The 18,481-nt window shown below is 45.8% G+C and overlaps 1 protein-coding gene across 1 annotated transcript in view; it reads right to left on the bottom strand.

Moving 5' to 3' along the window:
- Nucleotides 1–9,876: 9,876 nt before the first annotated feature.
- The window catches only part of UBE2O (ubiquitin conjugating enzyme E2 O), a 173,371-nt gene continuing 164,766 nt past the window's right edge, over nt 9,877–18,481 (bottom strand). Inside the window, exon 18 of the mRNA XM_029600426.1 lies at nt 9,877–13,986. Coding sequence (XP_029456286.1) covers nt 13,220–13,986 — 767 coding nt within the window. The 3' untranslated portion in view covers nt 9,877–13,219. The remainder of the gene's footprint in view (nt 13,987–18,481) is intronic.

Here is an 18,481-nt window from a genome sequence, read left to right as displayed (position 1 = left end):
GCTTGGCTGTCCCCCCAGGGGAATGGGCGAGGCAACGGAAAGCCATATTAGATAAGCGTACCAGGGTTGATTCAGCCATGCTGGAGCGATGAGTATCAAGTCCGCTACATCTTAGATACTCTTCTGAACAGTCCGCGAGACAAGGGGAATCAGCGGATAAGCATAGAATAAGCAGTTCATTCAGGGAATGATGAGTGCATCCTGTGCGTACCTGTGTGTGCTGGGGTAGATGAAGCAGAAGGTCAGGACTTGGCAGTTGTTTTCCATCGCAAATAGGTCCATGATCGGGAAGCCCCACTGGTGAAAGATATAGAGGTCTACAGTCCGGTTCAGGGACCATTTGTTTGAATGGAATACTCTGCTTAGACGATCCACCGTGACATTGTCCAAACCCGGTAAGTAGGTGGCTTGGAGGGAGACAGTGGATGCTTCTGCCCATCTGAGAATCCGTATTGCTTCTTGGCAGAGAATCCAGGAACTGGACCCTCCTCCTTTGTTTATGTAGAACATGGCGACTTGGTTGTTGGTATAAACCATTAAGATGTTTTCCTTCGATTTGGGGGGAGGTCAGAGGGTGTTCGACTGCCCGGAGTTCCAGCAAGTTTATTTGACAGTGGGACTCCTCCGGGGACCATAGGCCTTGGAGTCTTGAGATTGCCAAGGTGGGCTCCCCAGTCCTTCCTGGAAGCATCTGTGGTGAGCACCAGTTGATGTGGAAGGGAACGAAAGTGTCCCTCTGGTGAGGTTCGATGGGGACAGCCACCAACGGATATCCTTGGTCATAGCCACTGTTATAGACACCTTTGTCGTCAACGACTGCAGAAATTGAGACCACTGGTGCTTGAGGCCTCACCTGCAAGTGGTGCATGTGCAGTCTTCCTGTGGGGCACTACGTGAATGGCAGCCGCCATATGGCCCAGGAGGGTGAAGATTTGTCAAGCAGGGGGCTGACGACAGGAGAGCAATTTTTGGGCCGAGAGGATGGTGCAGGCTCTGTCTTGTGGAAGATAGGCGTGTCCCTATACTGTATTGATCTGTGCCCCAATGAATTGGAGCAATTGGGTGGGTTGGAGGTGGGATTGTTTTTGTAATTGATGAGAAACCCCAGGTTGCGCAGGCAGTTGATGGTTTGAAGAGTGTGCGCAATCAGAGTGTCCATATCTGAGGCTACGAGAAGCCAGTCGTCCAGGTAGAAGAGTTGGATACCCTGTCATCGAAGATGAGCCACTTCCACTGCTAAACATTTGGTGAAAACCCTCGGGGCTGAAGAGAGACCAAAAGGGAGCACCTTGTATTGGTAGTGTGTCTCCAGTGTTTGGAAACATAGGTAATGCCAAAATGAAAGGTGCATTGGTATATGAGAGTAAGTGTCCTTCAGGTTGATCGAGCATATCCAGTCATTGGGTTGTAGTAGGGGATGGATGGACCTCAGCAAGGTCATTTTGAACTTCTCTCTGAAGGTATTGGTTGAGGGCTTGCAGGTCTAGAATAGTTCGGAGTTCTGATTTTTGGGGGATGAGGAAGTATTGGGAGTAAAACCAGTGACCCTCTTCATGACATATTACTTGGATCAATCGGTGATGCAGGAGAGATAATATTTCTGTCTCCAAGAGAGTGATGTTTCGTAAACTTCTTCCAAAGAGGGGTTAGATGTGGAAGTTGGGGAGAGGTTGTGAAGTTTAAACTGTAGCCTTCCCAAATTATGTCTAGAACCCAGCGATTGGTTGTCATCTGTTCCCAGGTGGCATAGAAGTGGGACAGTCGGCCCTATGTAATTTGGTGGGAATGGCTCGGCAAAGTTAAAAGATTTTGAGTTGGTTTTTGTGGGGCAGTCGAGGTCTGTCTGGGCTGCCGTTGTTGATGAAGGCATGAATGAGAGGGCTATGGATAAGCTTGGACTCTTTGTATATATGGCTGGGGATGGTATGGCATGTATTGTCGGAATTGTCTCCTATGAAACAGCGGTCTACGGTATGAGGGTAGAACCTCCTAGCTGTTGACTGCTGATCCCTGGGTGAAGTCAAGGAGAGGACAGCTACATTTTGCTCTAAGTTGAGAAACCATTTCTCTGAATTTGTAACCAAACAAGTTGTCACCTTGGAACGGTAAGTTGGCAAGTTTTCGTGTACATCATGTATAGAACTGGCTCTTAACCATGCCATATGACTAGCTCCAATGGCTGCGGCTGAAGTGCAAGCTGATGTCTTGAAAGCCTCGTAAATGGTCCTGAGGTGATGGCAGAGACCCACCTCCATATCAAGGAATGGCTGGGGCAAGGAACCTTGAGATGAAGTGGAGATGCAAGTGGGTTTCAAGGCTTGCAGGCATTTGTAGAGGTATTGTTTGATATAGAACTGATGATGCTGGAAAACATCGCGGAGTGGTAGGTCTTTCACCCAAAGTCGTCAAGGTATTTGTTGTCTTTACCTGGGGGTACATTAGAGTGCAGGCGGGATTTTTTCAGCTTTTGCATAGCTGACAACTACTATAGAAGTGTGTGGTGATTGAACCGTGGAATAAACTGTTGAGTTCCGCATCTGAAAATTCAAATCGGTTTTGTGGGAAGCAGGCAGGCTAGAGAAAGGAGACTCCCAGGTCTTATGCAGGACTGTGTCTAGAACAGAGTGTGGTGGAAGTGCTGTCAGTTCAGGAGGGATGTCAAAAATTTTTAAGATCCCTAGCATGTCCAATCTAGGGTCCGGGATTTTCCCCATCTCTACCTTCAGGAGGGTTCCCACTTTTTTGATGAATTTTGCTTAAGAAAGGTCCGCGGGTAGAGAATAAGGTTCTGGAGGGTCCTTCTGGTGGGTCCGACGGGAGACCTTGGAGGATCCCGGGGAAGAAGGTGGAGAAAAGTCCGAGCTCTTTGACTCTGGAGAGGCTGGGGATGTTGGAACAATTAGGCTCCAGAGTTGAGTCAGCGTAGCGACAGGAGGCGAAATTGGAGAGGAGCCCAGAGGCACCATTCCCAAGACCTTTGTTTCCAGATCAGTAAAGATGATAGAGCCTCTGAGATATGCAGCATGGCTTGAGATGTGAGGCTTCCAGTCTGGGAAGGCTGAAGGCTAAGTGGCCTGGACTGTATAGGCAATGCTGCTCTCAATATGTCCTCCTGGGTCGTTCGTCCACCCTGGTTGGATGGTTGTATAATAGGTGAAGGCCTGAGCCTTTGTATGAGAGGCTCCTGTAATTGAGGTGACCAGCACTTCCTTCGAGAGACTGAGGACATCCTTGAATAAACTGCATCAGAGCCCCCTGATGAGCTTCCAGATGGGGAAGTGCCGAAGGGGCTCAGAATAGGAGTGGGCCTTGTGCCACCGGGCTCTGTCGTAGGGATCTGTGAGTCGCGAGGTGGTGCATGCGAGTCCCTTCGTGAATGCGAGAGTCTCTGGAATGCACCAAGTGAGACGAGCGATGTGTCCTATGGCTGGTGTGCGATGGATCAGAATGCTTCGGGCGCTTCAAATGCGTCATGTGCGCCATGCATTTCCAGCACATTTCGGGGTGCGTTGAATGGTTGAGTTAGCGTCGACCGATGGCGTGCGTCAATTGAAGTGTCGGGTTGAATCGATGTGCGCCGGAAACCTTCTCTCCTTGGCCTGGGAGGATTTGTCCAGGCCATCCTTTTTGACGCAAGCCCGCTGAATTTCACCTTTTTTGGCACATCTCCTGACACCAATATAGTAGGTTCTTTTGGGGGGGGGGGGGGGGGGGGAGGGCTCAAGAAGATCGGAATGGTACTCTGACCCTGGGGTTTCCCAAGAGGGCCCAACGAAGATGCCCACTTTGGCTTGGATGTTTGCTTTGCCTTGCCCAGTCCGGGCGAAGAGTACGCGAAGCGATCCTGCTTTGGGGCATAGGAGCCCGAGATAGTCCGGAGGTGCGCAATCTTCTCAGCGCACTGCCTTTGGGCCCGGGGGGGGACATGCGACCACAGTCCCGGCAAGAGGATTATGCCTAGGGACTGTGGCCAAGGCATAAACAACAATAATTATGTCAGTCTGTGAGGGACAATTTTCCCACACTGGCAATATTTAAAGCCAGAGGGTTTCGGTGCCATAACGGCAACAGATGACAAAAAAAATGGTCTAAAAAGACTGAAGAAAAATTGCTGAGGAAAGACTGTGTGTGTGAATGGCACGCAGAAAAAAAAACTGAGGTAGAGGGTCCTGAATCTCGCGAGAAGGGAACCACGCAGCTGCATAGAGTTAAAACTGTGTATTTTCTGAGGAAGCTCCACCTAGAGGTCACCGTTGACATCTCCCATACAGCAGGGCTAGCTCAGCCTGCTATCGACAGGAAATGCAAAAAATGCCAAACAAATCAGATGGAACGATTCCCCTATGAAGAAAGGCTAAAGAGGTTAGGACTCTTCAGCTTGGAGAAGAGACGGCTGAGAGGAGATATGCGAGGTCTATAAAATAATGAGTGGAATGGAACGAATAAACAATCAGTTGTTTACTCTTTCGAAAAGTACAAAGACCAGGGGACACACAGTAAAGTTACTAGGGATCCTGCCAGGTACTCGTGACCTGGATTAGCCCTGTTGGAAACAGGATACTGGGCTTGACGGATCTTTGGTCTGACCAGTATGACAAGTCTTATGTTCTTAATTTCAATTTACTTGCTAGGAATAACATTTGTTTACTTACCAGCAAGATAATAAAAGTATAACAAAATTAAGTGGCATGTCAGACTAGCACCCAGGCAACACTGCTCATTACCCCATAAAAATAATTTTACAACCAACATCCTTTAAAACCGATGGATGAAATCAAGTAACCCAAGTTTTTAACATTAAGATGTGTGATTAGTTGGATAGGGGTTTTTTTTGGGGGGTTGGCAGACAAGAAGAAATGAAAGAAAACCCAAGCAAACCCAGACACCACCACATTCTGACAGGAATAATAAGAGGAACAGGCAACAATTTTCGAACAATACAAGGCAATGCCTAGCAGTAACAGAACAGAGGTATCTGCCGTTATTTAATTGGTGATGAATTTCTATTTCACATGGAATCCAGCTCTTAAACAGCCACTGACAATGACTATGCAAAGCCATTTACATTTTAATGAGGATAAAACATGTTTCAGTATGGCTTCAGACACAGATGGCTTAAAAAACCCTAAATCAAAGCAAGATTAGATAATTTTAAGAGCAAAAAGGGATTGGTGTTTTTAGAGAAATGGGGTAGCTGAAATCCAGAGGAGTAAATCTCACTCAGAGTGAATCATATTCTTGTCCTCCTCTCTTGTTCCTGAATCCTATCAAAATGGTAGACTGCACCTTCCCCTATCAACAGCGGGCCAGTCCATTGATCACCAATTTTTTAAAGAGTACAAAAGCCAATGCAGCTTTTTCCAGCAGTATAGTCTGTTAACATAAGGAGAAACTACTACTTACCTGATAATTCCCTTTTCTTTAATGAAGACAGGTTAATCCACACCAGTGGGTTATGCACCTCTTCTAGCAGATAGAGATGGAGCAAAGCAGACATCATATATACACCCCTGCACCAACAGCCTGCCAATATTCTCTACACAAGCCAACTGCGGACAACTAAACAATACATGAACATATCTATTAAGACAACCATTCAAGTACTCAGTTAACAGGAAAACACTGAGCTCAGACAAGAAGTTAATATCACTAACCCAGGAACTGGATCTGACACCTACCAGTAAATCCATGGAACCACCGCCACTCAGGAGGATAATGTCATCACTATCTGGCAGCCTAGGGCAGGAAGGTGGATTAACCTGTCCTCATTAAAGAAAAGGAAATTATCAGGTAAGTAGTAATTTCTCTTCTCTTAGCATTCAGACGGATGGATCCACACCAGTGGGATGTACCAAAGCTACTCCCGATTATGGCAAGAGGCTGCCCGCTGTCCGATCAACACCACACACGTGAAAGCTGCGTCCTCCCGGGCCTGCACATCCAGGCGGTAATGCCTGGAAAAGGTGTGTAAGGAGGACCCACGTTGCAGCACAGCAAATCGACGGGAGACAATCTAATCTCTGCCCATGACACTGCCTGAGCCCTAACCTGACTAGGCAACGGCTGCTCAGCATCCACATAAGCGGCCATGATTACCTCCTTAATCCAGCAGGCAATCGTAGCCCACGACGCTGGCTCATCCTGTTTACTCCTATTGTGGAGTATAAACAACAGCCAGTCCATCTTCCTGAGAGGTTTAGAAACCTCCAAATATCTCAAGACAAGCCGTTAAAACGGGCTACATCCCTCTGTCTCTCACCTCCCCCTCATTCTCTCTCCCCTCACTCTTCACCACCCCCCCCTCCCTCCCTCCCTCTCACCCACTCCTCCCTCTCCTCTCACTCAGTCCCTCCCTCCCACTCAGTCTCACTCACTCCCCCCTCTCTCCCTCCCTCTCACTCACACTCAGTCCCACTCACTCCTCAGTCCCACTCACAGTCCCCACTCCCTCCCCCTACTCTCCCCCCTCTCCCTCCCTCTCCTCTCACTCAGTCCCACTCACTCTCCCTCAGTCCACTCCCCTCCCCCTCAGTCTCACTCACTCCTCCCCTCCCCTCACTCACACTCAGTCCCACTCCCTCCCCTCCCACTCCCTCCCCCTTCCCCCTCAGTCCCACTCCCTCCCCCTCACTCACTCCCTCTCTCCCCCTCAGTCCCACTCCCTCCCCCTCCGTCCCCACTCCCACTCCCTCCCCCTCCGTCCCACTCCCAGTCCCTCCCTCTCAGTCCCACTCCCCTCTCCTCAGTCCACTCCCTCCCTCTCTCTCCCTCTCACTCAGTCCCCCCTCTCCCTCCCTCTCCCCCCCTCACTCAGTCCCACTCCCTCCCTCTCCTCCCCTCTCACTCAGTCCCTCCCTCTCTGTCAGTCCCTCCCTCTCTCTCTCCTCCCTCGCTGCCGCCGCCGCCCGACACCGCCGCTGCCATCCGCCGCCGCCACCCGACGCCGCCGACATCCGCCGCCGCTCAGCCCCTCCTGGTCAAGTACAGTCTGTCTCTGGCTGCAGGGGGAGAAAAAGGCCTTCGCCACGCTCGGTTACCTACACCTGCTATCCTCTCAACTGTTTAACTCTCTACAGCTAAGTCCACACTGGAAAACCAGATACCGGACCAAGACACTTATCTGAGGGAGAGATCCACAGATATCACCTCAACTGAGGAAGGAACCATTAAGTTATCACTACAGGAGAACAGGACAAATTAACTTCCCTTTTCTCCTTCTACAAATTTTTTTTTTGAGCAATCCCCAGTAGGGAGATGCACTTCCTCCACCTGCTGCAGACTGAGAATAATGGTGGACTGTCTGAGCAGGAGTATATATACCCTGACGTCAGTTTTTCTCAGTCTCCATCTGCTAGTAGAGGTGCAAGGTCCACTGGTATGGATTAACCTGTCTGAATGCTAAGAAAGATATCCAAGGGCAAAAGACTGTGGATTATTGGGAAAGACTGATTTTGGGAGACTTGAATGTATAAACTTGAAATCCAGTCACTTGAGTTCTAGTGCATAAAAATATTTTTGTCCAGGGATTTGATTTATGCTGTGCTTTGATTTATGGTCCAGGGTACTGATACACAGACAGTAGGGTATAAAGCACAGGACTGCTTCTATAGCAAAGTCCAAAAGCAAAGCACGTTCAAGCAGCAGCATTGTATGAATCAAGAAGGCTGCTAACCCTGTAAAAATGGTGCTAACAGTAATTTTGTATGGGTTTTGCAGTTGCTTGGTTTTCATTGTTAATATTACCACCTAAACATAAAGCTTGGGGGTATCCTGCATGGAGCAGCAGTTACTACCCTTAACAGAAATATGGGGGTAACATGCACGAAGCATGGTGTTACTACCATAAACTCGTGGGCAGACTGGATGGACTATTTATTTTTTTCTGCCATCATTACTATGTTACTATGATTTCTTCTCTGGTAACAGATTGCCTTGCTGGCTTTTAGAAATACTTTAGTGCTGTTTTGTTTCTACACTTAAGATTACTTTTCTACAGATGCTACCAAAGTTGTTCCTGAAGAAAGAAGGAATAGCTTGTGTCTTCCCATGAAATGAGATTGAAGCATTTTTTATCTTGTATAACCTTTATGCAGTATAATCAGTGCATTGCATGTGGGGCATTCTTGCTGATGCCCCCAAAATTTAGGTGCATGCACTACATCTCCTACAATCATGACCACAAACCTGAAGTTCAGGTCAATACAAGGCTCTCTATAAGGCCTGATGGGGAGTATACATACATGAAAACTACATAGCTGACTTGGGAAGCATTAACCACCTTGCACAAAATTAGTCCCCTTCCCACCACATGACTACAAGTACTTTATGCTTCTAGGGATTAACTTTGTTTCTTTTTTTAATTTCAAGAGTTGAATTAGTGTTATCACTTTTTGCAGCCTGGTGTAAATTAAATTATGTAATTCTATTTTAAGGGTAAGAGGTCACAATTGATAATTAGGTTGTAATTTATTTAAGTAAAATGGCTTTCAAATGGCTGTCTTCTCTTTTAGCTCCATACATAAGATGGAAGGATATGACAAAGGCTGAAAACTGCATGCCATTCCCTTCCAAGCACTTTTCACTTGGCCCCGTCAGACAGGATGCTGGGCTTGATTGACCTTGTGGTCTGACCAAGTATGGCAGTTGCATTCTCAAACTTCAGATTCCTGTTATACCTTGTAATAGATATAATGAATAAGGGGAAAAATATTCTACAGTAGCTCTAGCTCATCAGTCCTTAAGGCAATGGAACCACTCTGTTCACTATGTCAAACTCCTACAGACCAGACCTAACATGCCCACCAATGAGTTTATTACACAAACTATAAAACTGAATGGCTCTCTACACCCTTTTCTAAGGAAACAGGATGCTCCCAGTGACAAATCACATTTTAAAATTCACAAATTGGGCAATTAAGAGGACACCATGAAATTGGTGGCTAGAGACAAAAATCTGGCAAGTACATACTCAGGCTTGTCTTCAGAGAGTGTGAATGAAGAAAATCAGGATACTTAAATACTCTAGTCAGGAACAAGAAGACAGCTTGAGGAAGGTAAAAGGAGAATACCACTCTCTCCAAGTCAGTTTCCTCCAGGAAGCATTACAATGTTCTTCTATTTGCCTCTGGTCCAGCCCTACCACTTTCCCACTCACCCTTTTCACTTCCTTTCCATGTTAACTTTCCAATAAATCCTCCCACTTAAATGCCTCTGCCCCTTGGTAATAAATGCATTTCAGTTGAAAGAGAACTGCCACTGCCTCCAGACAGAGGCATCCCGTGCATGATAATAAAACGTAACAGCAATAAAATAGCATTTACAATTTTTCAGTATTTTATATATTTTATTATCCAATCCAGTTGACATGGAGACTGCCTTCTTGATGACCAGTGATGTCAATGACATCACCTACATCTACCTTCACTGTAAGACTATAGAAAGAGCAGCTTGCTTTCCTTAAGTTGCTTTCTCTAAAAACTAACTATAAAGTGGTCATGCAACATACATGATCGCAGATCCTCTGTCCTGGGAGAAGGGAGGATGAAAGCCTATCTCTGCAAGGCAATCTGTGCACACATATCACATTAGTTTTGGAAGAGAACGGCAGCATTCCACATTATACAGAGGTAACTAACACCACCTCTTCACTCACTGATTTTTTACATTAGCCAATCAAAAACAAAAAAAGAGCAATTTATACATATATTGTAAGGAACCAAGCATTCAGCTTATCACAGTACACCTCTAGGCAAGATTCAATAAACTTGTCTCCAGATTTAAATACTGTACAGTATTTTAGGATACAGACTGTAGAATTCTTTAAATAATTTCTCCTCTTAAAAACAGCTGCAGGCTATTTCTCACATTTATTTTACACCATACAGTCATTTAGCCAGTTTTAAGGCTAATATAGATCATGCTTTGGCCATGGTTTGATTTTTTTTTTGCGCCTAACATTTTAACCCTTAAATATTATAGTACACAAATATTACAAAGCTGTGTAGTGTGCTCAACCATTTTCTGTTTTACATTATAAAAAAAAATAAAGCTTAGGAAAAAAAAAAAGTGTAAACCTCTGTGCTCATCAGTGAGCAGGGTCAAATAGTAGAGAAAATCATATGCCAAGGGGGTTAATATATTCTCAGCAGGAGATGCCTGCACCTACTTTGTAGCTTTCATGGAATTATGAAAGGGGGTCAGGGGGTGGGACAACTTCTTTATAAATTCTTAAAACACACAGACAGGATCCTGAAGGAGCAACAGATTGACGATTGTCCACCTCAATGGCTATCATGCAGGCACCTCCCACTGCCTTCCCCTCACATGAATGCTTCCATCTGCTACTTTAGAAGCAGCTTCTATTTACTGAATTTATAATTCACAAATAACATAGACCAGGGTTCATGGTAGGTAGCAAATAAGTTGTACTGCAGCTTACGACATGGTGCCACAACCAATTTTGTACTCAATTTAAGGCAAGGCACAGGACAATGTGACAAATTGGAAGCATCTCAGAAGCCCGTAGTGCAGGTCTCAGATTTTTGGAGGCCAGTGACCCTCTGCTCTAGTATGGCTAGGTCTATCTGGGATTGTAATGCCCAGCTCAGTGCACTTAATATTGGCTAATTTTTCTGAATCTGTACTTTCTCCAAACTAGGAATTGGAAAAGAACACAAAAGCACTGGGTTGGTTTGTTTTGATCTTGGTAGCTCAGAGGGAGGCAGAAAACTTGTTTCCCATTACAAACCCTAATGGACCTCTTTGCACCATTTTTTTTTCCATTTGTGGATAAAAACCACTGCACCAAAAGTCTTTTTCATACCAGGTCTCATGATTAACTAACCCTAGCTGTGACCAGTCCCTCAGCAGATAAAATGTTTCATGTCTCCAGTGAGTGCACCTTCATCCTATTTTAAAGCTCTGAGACATTAACAACGCCATACAGAGTACTGGCAAAACACCAAAACAGAACATGAATCAGTAGTACATCACAAACTGGAGGTCCTTGGAAGTAGCAGAGGACTAACAGTAACCATTCCCTGATGATTATTTTTTCATTTTAACTAGATCAGGTAAACAATTATGTTAAATCCATAATATGCTATTTATTTGTATAGCTGTGAGCTCCCACACATAGTAAAAACCTAAATTAACCTAAGCACTATTATTAACCCTCACAGCAAGAGACTTTATTCCTACAGTAAGAGGATGAGATATGAAAAGCCAGAAGAAATCACTCTCAAACATTGTGCTTACGTTTTCTCCAACTGTGGCAGGATGTGTGGCATTTCCATCCTAGCCCAAAACCAAAATTTGTGTTCTTTAGATAAATGGAAAGAGGGAAAGGCAGCTTTGAGAAGCAATGGCTGAGGTAAGAAGGTGGGGGAAATTTATTCTATATTGCAAATCACTGTGGTATTAAAAAGAGGGAAAAGCATGGACATCTTTCCTCTGCCAGGAAAAAGCAGAGATAACCATTACCTCTGAAAAGCAGACAGAGGAAGCAGAATCCTGATTCGACACTGCCTAGCTTGCAAGTATGGTACAAACGTTAGGGATGAGACATCTTGAAGACTTGCATGAAATCGGTACACTTCAATACATAGGGATTTGAGAATAGCCGGTAACCGATAGAAGAAAACTCAATACAGCGCGCTTAGGTGCTATAAGAAGTTATACAAACATGGTGAGAGGAAAGTACCAAAGAGATAGTCATTCTTTCTAAACCAGTTCACAAGAGGCTCAATTTAAAAGTTTTTCCACTGTCTCTATAGGAAAATCCTTTAAATACCAGACCTTAGGGTGCTTCACTTATACAGTAGCTCCCCCTACCTGCCATAAATCACTGGCAACCCACTCACCAGAACAATGCAATATCAACACAAAAATAATAATCTTGAATATTCATCTTGGACAAAAAGCAGCTGAAACATTGTTCCACTACTTAATTGAAAGCTGGGCCAGCAAGAAGCCAATGCTGCAGAACAAGAAACTCTGCAAGTTACATCTGGCAGCATGATGTTTTCAGACAAACTACAAATCAGAGAACCTGCCCAGGTTCTGGGTCCTTTTCAGTGGGCCATAGCGTCATGCTGTAGAAAGCAGAACAGTAATACTTGGAAGTATTTTGTTGTTCAGTGCTAGACTAACAGTATGGAAACCCAACCAGAAAAGCAGCTGCTACCCACAAAGCAAGCAGTTTAAAAATATTAAGCATCAAGCATCACCTCCAACAACCCCCCCACTCCCAACCATAAATTTGAAAAAACAAACAAAAAAACCACAGAAATCTAGATTTTTAAGCCAATTATCAAAATTGGCCCTAGTCTACTTGGAAACAAAACAGTAGGGAAATTAGTGGGGTTTTTTTAATGTAAGATCTTGAGCACAGGACTAAAACGTAAGTTGAACATGTAGTGGTTCCAATTTGATTGTTGTAATCTTGTTGCTGAATTTATGGGTTGGGTATTCTGTTTTGTCTTTGACAACTGCTTTGTAAATTTTTTATTATTCTGATTACAATTAAGAGGTGTAATCTGCCTTGCTTAACCCAGGGCTATAAAAGCAAAATATAAATATTGGAAATTAAATTGTGGCATTCTTTCACCCCCTGGACAATGCAGCAAATCCTTTTCCTTCCAAATGGGACCACAATGACCCCCCCCCCCCCCCCCCCCATTTCCCAAGCGAGAGAATGAAGCCAAGATAAAACCCTCTTCCCCCTAAATAAGGGAATGGAAGACTTCTCGTGACCACACAGTTGGTCCAATGATCAAAATAATGTGTCCTGGATCACTCAAATAGGTTAAGTCAGCAGAGGCGCTTAAAGCTTCATTACCCTTTCAGGGTCCTGTCTGCATACACTAAACCAGTCCCATAGGCTATTCCCATCTCTCCACCCTCCAAAGTGAAACTTGGTTCAGTATTTGATTTTTACACTTAAAGAGCAACAAAAAAAAAATCAGCATTCCCCTCCCACTTAAAAAAACCCCAAAAACAAAACAAAAAAAAACAACTTCTGTAAACAACTTCCTGACTGACAATGGAAGAGTGAGAGGCAAGGAGGTGAGTGATTATTTCAGCCTGGATAACCAAGAAATCAAGCCATACAACACCAAAGAGGGAGAAATGAAGGAGGGGACAATGCAGCTTCCTTTTCCAGCTGTTTGCTGCCCTGAAGTCAGTGTTCCAAATGGTCTTTTTTTTTTTTTCCTTGTGTTTATTTGTCCTCTCCCTGCTTTGGGACACTAGCCTCCACCAAGGCAGCCTTAAACTGCTGAAGGACTCCCTGGATGCTTTTAACAAACCCCTTGGACAGCGGAAAGAGAGGAAAGCCAATGTCGGGGTAACCGCTCTTCTCAGGCAGGAAACTGCGGTAGCTCTTTCTCCTTTTCTTTGGTTTGACACTAGGCTGCAAAGTGGATTCCTGGGCTGCTTTAGGCTCATCTGGTGCCAGAGTTACTGTCTTGCCCTGCCCTGCACTCTCAGAGTCTGAATACTGCTGTGTGTCGCTGGCAGACTGGGCTAAAGCTTCACGGCCAGAATCATCCAACTCCTTGCCATCTAATGCTGCATCTAAATATTCTACTTTTGCTGCCGCCTCTTGTTCAGCCTCCTGCTCAGTCGCATTAATGCACTCTCCTGGGACTAAGACATTTGTTGAGCTGCTGTCCCGGATGCAGTGGGCAGGCAGGCTGGCAATGTAATGCGCTCTGAAGGAAAGCTTATTGCTCCGCTCCACTAGCTCGTTGGTTTCTAGCCATGAATTTATCCGGTTGACGAGACGCCAGCCACTGCCATGGAAGTGTTCTTGGATCTCCTGCTCAAAGACCTCTATCGGTCGACGCAGAAGCTGAGTCATAGATTGCACCACGCGGATCAGCGCCATCTCGTTGTAGCAGCGACTATTCTCATACCCCTCCTGCAAACCACGGTCACTGTCAAAGCCTGCCTCGTTGTAATAAGGCTCATTCACAAGGATGAGTCCTGTTATGAGAAAAATGGAGAAAGGGGTGGGGTTCAAATTATTGTTTTAGATACCTGAAGAAGACTGTCGTCCACAGGAAGGCTGAGCCTCACCAGACAGATGTATACCCAGTAATCAGGGCCAGATTAAGGTTAACTGATGCCCTAAGCACAGCCCAAAAATGTTGACACCCCCCCCCCCCCCCCCCCGGCTCTTCCATTGCTTAACTGACAAGATATTAAGACTCAATAAGTGCTGAAGTTGAAATAAGATTAAAAATTGTCCTCCAGGCCAGACCCCACAATAATATTAAATACAAGCTTTTAAAAAAAAATTTAACACTAAACAGCAATAAGCAATTACAAGCAAATTAGTTATAACCAGGGGCAACAGAAAAAATGCAACTTTTCAAGATGATGTAGTGCACCCCCCCCTTGTTGTCCTATTCACTTGCTTACTTTGCTTAATGGTTAATCCAGGGCTGCCAGTAAAACATCCAAATATGCTTTAGTAATAAACAGGGAGGGGGAGATGCACAATAAGAAAAGATGCAGAGGGCAACTAGGTGGAAGATGCAAGTCTGGAACTGGAGAAGGTGCTGCAGGCCAGGATTTAGGAACATTAGCAGAACAGGACAGGGATAACATGCTGAAGCTCTGAAATTCTTTGCTGTCAGTGGTCTTTAGGAAGCTTGCACATCACATGCAACGGCCAGAACGAAACCAGTCTCTAACTCTAACTGGTATTTAAATTCATGGCCACATACTCCTTTATTTTATTTTATTTATATTATGCTTTTCAGGCACTACGTTCTGGCAGTGTAGTTAAGCCACACTACTGGAGAAATTACTTACCTGATAATTTTGTAGGCAGATGGACTCGGGACCAATGGGTCATGTTCCCCTGCCAGCAGATGGAGAGGGAGTCAGATTTCAAAGTGGACGTCAACCTATATTCACCCCTGCAGTGACCTCAGCCCTTCAGTATTCTCTACAAAAGCCACTGTGGACATACTATTGAAAAAACGATTAAAAATATGATTAAAACCGTAACTGTACTCAACAAAACACTGAACTTCAGTAAGAATATAGATGCCCTGGTTCAAGGGGCTTGATGACTGTTTACCTGTAATCTCTTGGAATAGATATCCACTCTACGTGCGAATCCTCGGTTCTGTTCTTGGGCAGCCGTGGGCGGGATACAGAGTCCATCTGTCTACACTAAGGAAAACGAAATTATCAGATAAGTAATTTCTCCATTTCCTAGTGTGTAGCCAGATAGACTCAGGACCAATGGGATATACAAACGCTACTCCCAATCGGGTGGGAGGCTGCCCGCAATCCGGTTAACACCGCCCTCGCAAAGGCTGTGTCCTCTCGGGCCTGTTCGTCCAGGCAATAGAACCTGGACGTGGTGTGCAAGGAGGACCATGTCACCGCTGGGCAGATAATTGACAGGAGACAGCAGTCTAGCTTCCGCTCATGAGAGCGCCAGAGCCCTAGTGGAACAAACTTTAACCTGAGAAGGTAATGGCTTTCCTGCCTCCACACAGTCTCCCGGGACCACCTCCTTAATCTAGCAAGCTATGGTAGCTCGTGAAGCTGGTTTGCCTGCTTCCTTCCACCATGAAGGACAAACAAGCAGTCTGTTTTTCGGACTGGTTCAGAAACTTCCGATACTGCTACAAAAGTCTACTGACATTCAAATAACGGAGGCGGTGGTATTCTTTCGGGTCCTTGTTCCCATCCCTATCTAGGGATGGTAATGAAATGGACTGATTCAAATGAAACTCCGAGACTACCTTGGGCAAGAAGGATGGAACAGTACAAAGCAATAATGTTCCTGGAATCATCTGGAGGAATGGTTCCAGACACAACAATGCCTGCAGTTCAGAGATATGATGTGCCGAGCATAGAGCCACCAGAAACACAGTTTTCAAGGTTAATAAAAGCAAGTAAAGACTGCACAGCGGCTGAAAGGCGGACCCTGCCAAACATTCCAATATTAGATTAAGATTCCACAAGAGAACCAGTCACCGTAGGGGTGGCCGGAGGTGTTTCACCCCTTTCAGAAAATGGGCCACGTCTGGATGAGCCAACAGGCAGGTTCTGCTCACCTTGCCCCTGAAACAGGAGAGCACTGCTACCTGTACCTTCAAGGAGTTAAGGGTCAAACCTTTGTTCAAGCCTTCCTGCAAAAATTCCAGAATTAGTGGGATTTTGACCACCTGAGGGAGGACACCGCGTTCCTTGCAACAGGCTTCAAATAGTCTCCAGAGCTGCACATGCGCTAGGGACGTAGAGAACTTCCGAGCGCGGAGTAAGGTGGCAATTACTGCTGCAGAATATCCTTGCTTCATCTACCATTGTTGCGTTGTCAGACATTTCGCGGATTGCTTGACCCTGGAGTCTGGCGTGTCTACAATTCAGACACAATCTGACTGCCTGGGCTTCCAGGCAGCTGATGTTCCAGAGGGCCTCTTCCTCGGTCCAATGTCCCTGGGCCGTCAGTTCCTGACTGTGAGCTTCCCAGCCCCAGAGGTTCACGTGTGTTGTGCAGATAGCATACTCCCATTGGTAAGTGGAGGCGAACTGAATAGTCATGAGACTGAGGGTTCCAACTTGACAGTAGTGAGCATTGAAGTGATCGCATGTGTGCCCTTGCCCATGGCACTACTTCCAGGGTTGCTGCCAAACTGAGAACTTGGAGATAGCACTACACCGTCGGGCGCATCGTGCTCATCAACTGACGCACTTGGGATATCAACTTCCTTATCTGTGTGGTTGGAAGGAAGACCTTGCCATGACTGGTGTTGAACTGGACTCCCAGATATTACAAGGACTGGAGGGGCTTGACACTGCTTTTGTCCAGGTTTACAACCCAGCTGAATTCCTGAAGCAAGGAGATCACCTTGCTGGTCACCCGGAGACTCTTTCACAGACTTGGCCCAGATCAACCAGTTATCCAAGTACAGGAGCACCAGGATTCCTTCTTTTCTCAATGCTGCCATTAAATTCACCTAACTTTGGAAAATGTTATGGGGGTGGTGGCTAGGCCAAAGGGCAGTGCCCGGAACGGATAATGGCGACCCAGTACCGCAAAGCATAGGAAACAGTATTCTTGATGGACTGGAATATGTAGGTAGGCCTCAGATAGGTCCAGGGAGGTTAAGAACTCTCCCGATTATACGGCCATTATAACTGAGCATACGGTTTCCTTGTGGAAATGATTCACTCGTAGATTTTAGTTGACGCTCGAAGTCCAGGATGGGATGAAAGGAAACTTCCTTCTTGGGTACGATGAAATGGAATAACGCCCTGTATTTTCTGGGGTGCAGATACTGGGATTATAGCCCTCATTCTGAGGAGCCTTAAAAGAGTAGTCTCCACTGCCTGCTTCTTGTGCTGGGAGTGCCATGAAGACATCATGAATATGTTCAGAGGAGTGCTGTGAAATTCCAGCGCATATCCTTCTCGTATGACCTCCAGTACATCCATTTGTCTGAAGTAATTGACCCACTCCTGGTAGAAGAGGGACAGTCAACCCCCTCTCTCTTCATTTTGAGGGTGGGTTGGCAAAATTTCATTGGGGGGGGGGGGGGGGTTGGACGAACCTGAACCTGAGCCTGCCCCTCTCTTGGGCTGTCGACTACAAAAGGACTGAGATCTCCCAAAAAGCAGAGACCTCTGAAATGTTGAGTTTCTGTAGGGGCAAAAGTGTTGGGAGCCCCTGGATCGACTCCTCTTAGCCGAGAGGCACTGTAACTGCTTTCACTTATCTTCTGGTAGTCGGGGAAATGGATATTCGCCCCATTTACTGGCCAGTTTTTCCAATTTGCTTCCGAAAAGGAGTGACCCTTTAAAGGGAATCTTTGTAATATTTGCCTTGGAGGTTGTGTCTGCTGACCAATTCTGCAGCCATAGCTGTCTTCTGGCCACCACCACCGAGACCACTCCTCTGGCCGAAGTACAGACTAGATCTGAACCTGCGTTAGCTAAAAAGGCAGTGGCAGGTTCCATGACCGCTCTGGAATTCACCCCCCGAGACATACACCTCCTGAGAGAGCAGTAGGAACAAACGAGCTATCAGGGCACAACAAGAAGCAATCCGTAAGGTCATTGCTACTGCAAAGGCCTATTTTAAGGATGGTCTCTATCCGTCTATCGTGCACATCCTTTAAGGCTGCTCCTTCCTCCACTGAGATAGTTGTTCGCTTAGAGACGGCACAGACCAGCGCATTCACTTTAGGGAAACGCAAACGCTCTCTCACTGCCGGATCCAGTGGGTATAGAGCATCTAATGCTCGTCCCCCTTTAAAACTTGCTTCTGGAGCATCCCATTCCAGGTCAATCAACTCTTGGATGGCTTCCAGTACTGGAAAGTAGCAAAAGGCTTTCCGTAGGGAAATCAGAATGGGATTCTTCTTTGGTTCTGTCAGAGTCCGCCCCAGGAACTCCCAGCATCTTCAGGGTCTGGGAAAGCAGAGCTGGCATTTCATCTCTATGGAAAAACCGT

Source organism: Rhinatrema bivittatum, chromosome 4, assembly GCF_901001135.1.
Source record: "Rhinatrema bivittatum chromosome 4, aRhiBiv1.1, whole genome shotgun sequence".
NCBI classification, from domain to species: domain Eukaryota; kingdom Metazoa; phylum Chordata; class Amphibia; order Gymnophiona; family Rhinatrematidae; genus Rhinatrema; species Rhinatrema bivittatum.
Note: the sequence above shows the minus strand (reverse complement) of the source record. Positions and strands in the feature narration are given on the sequence as shown.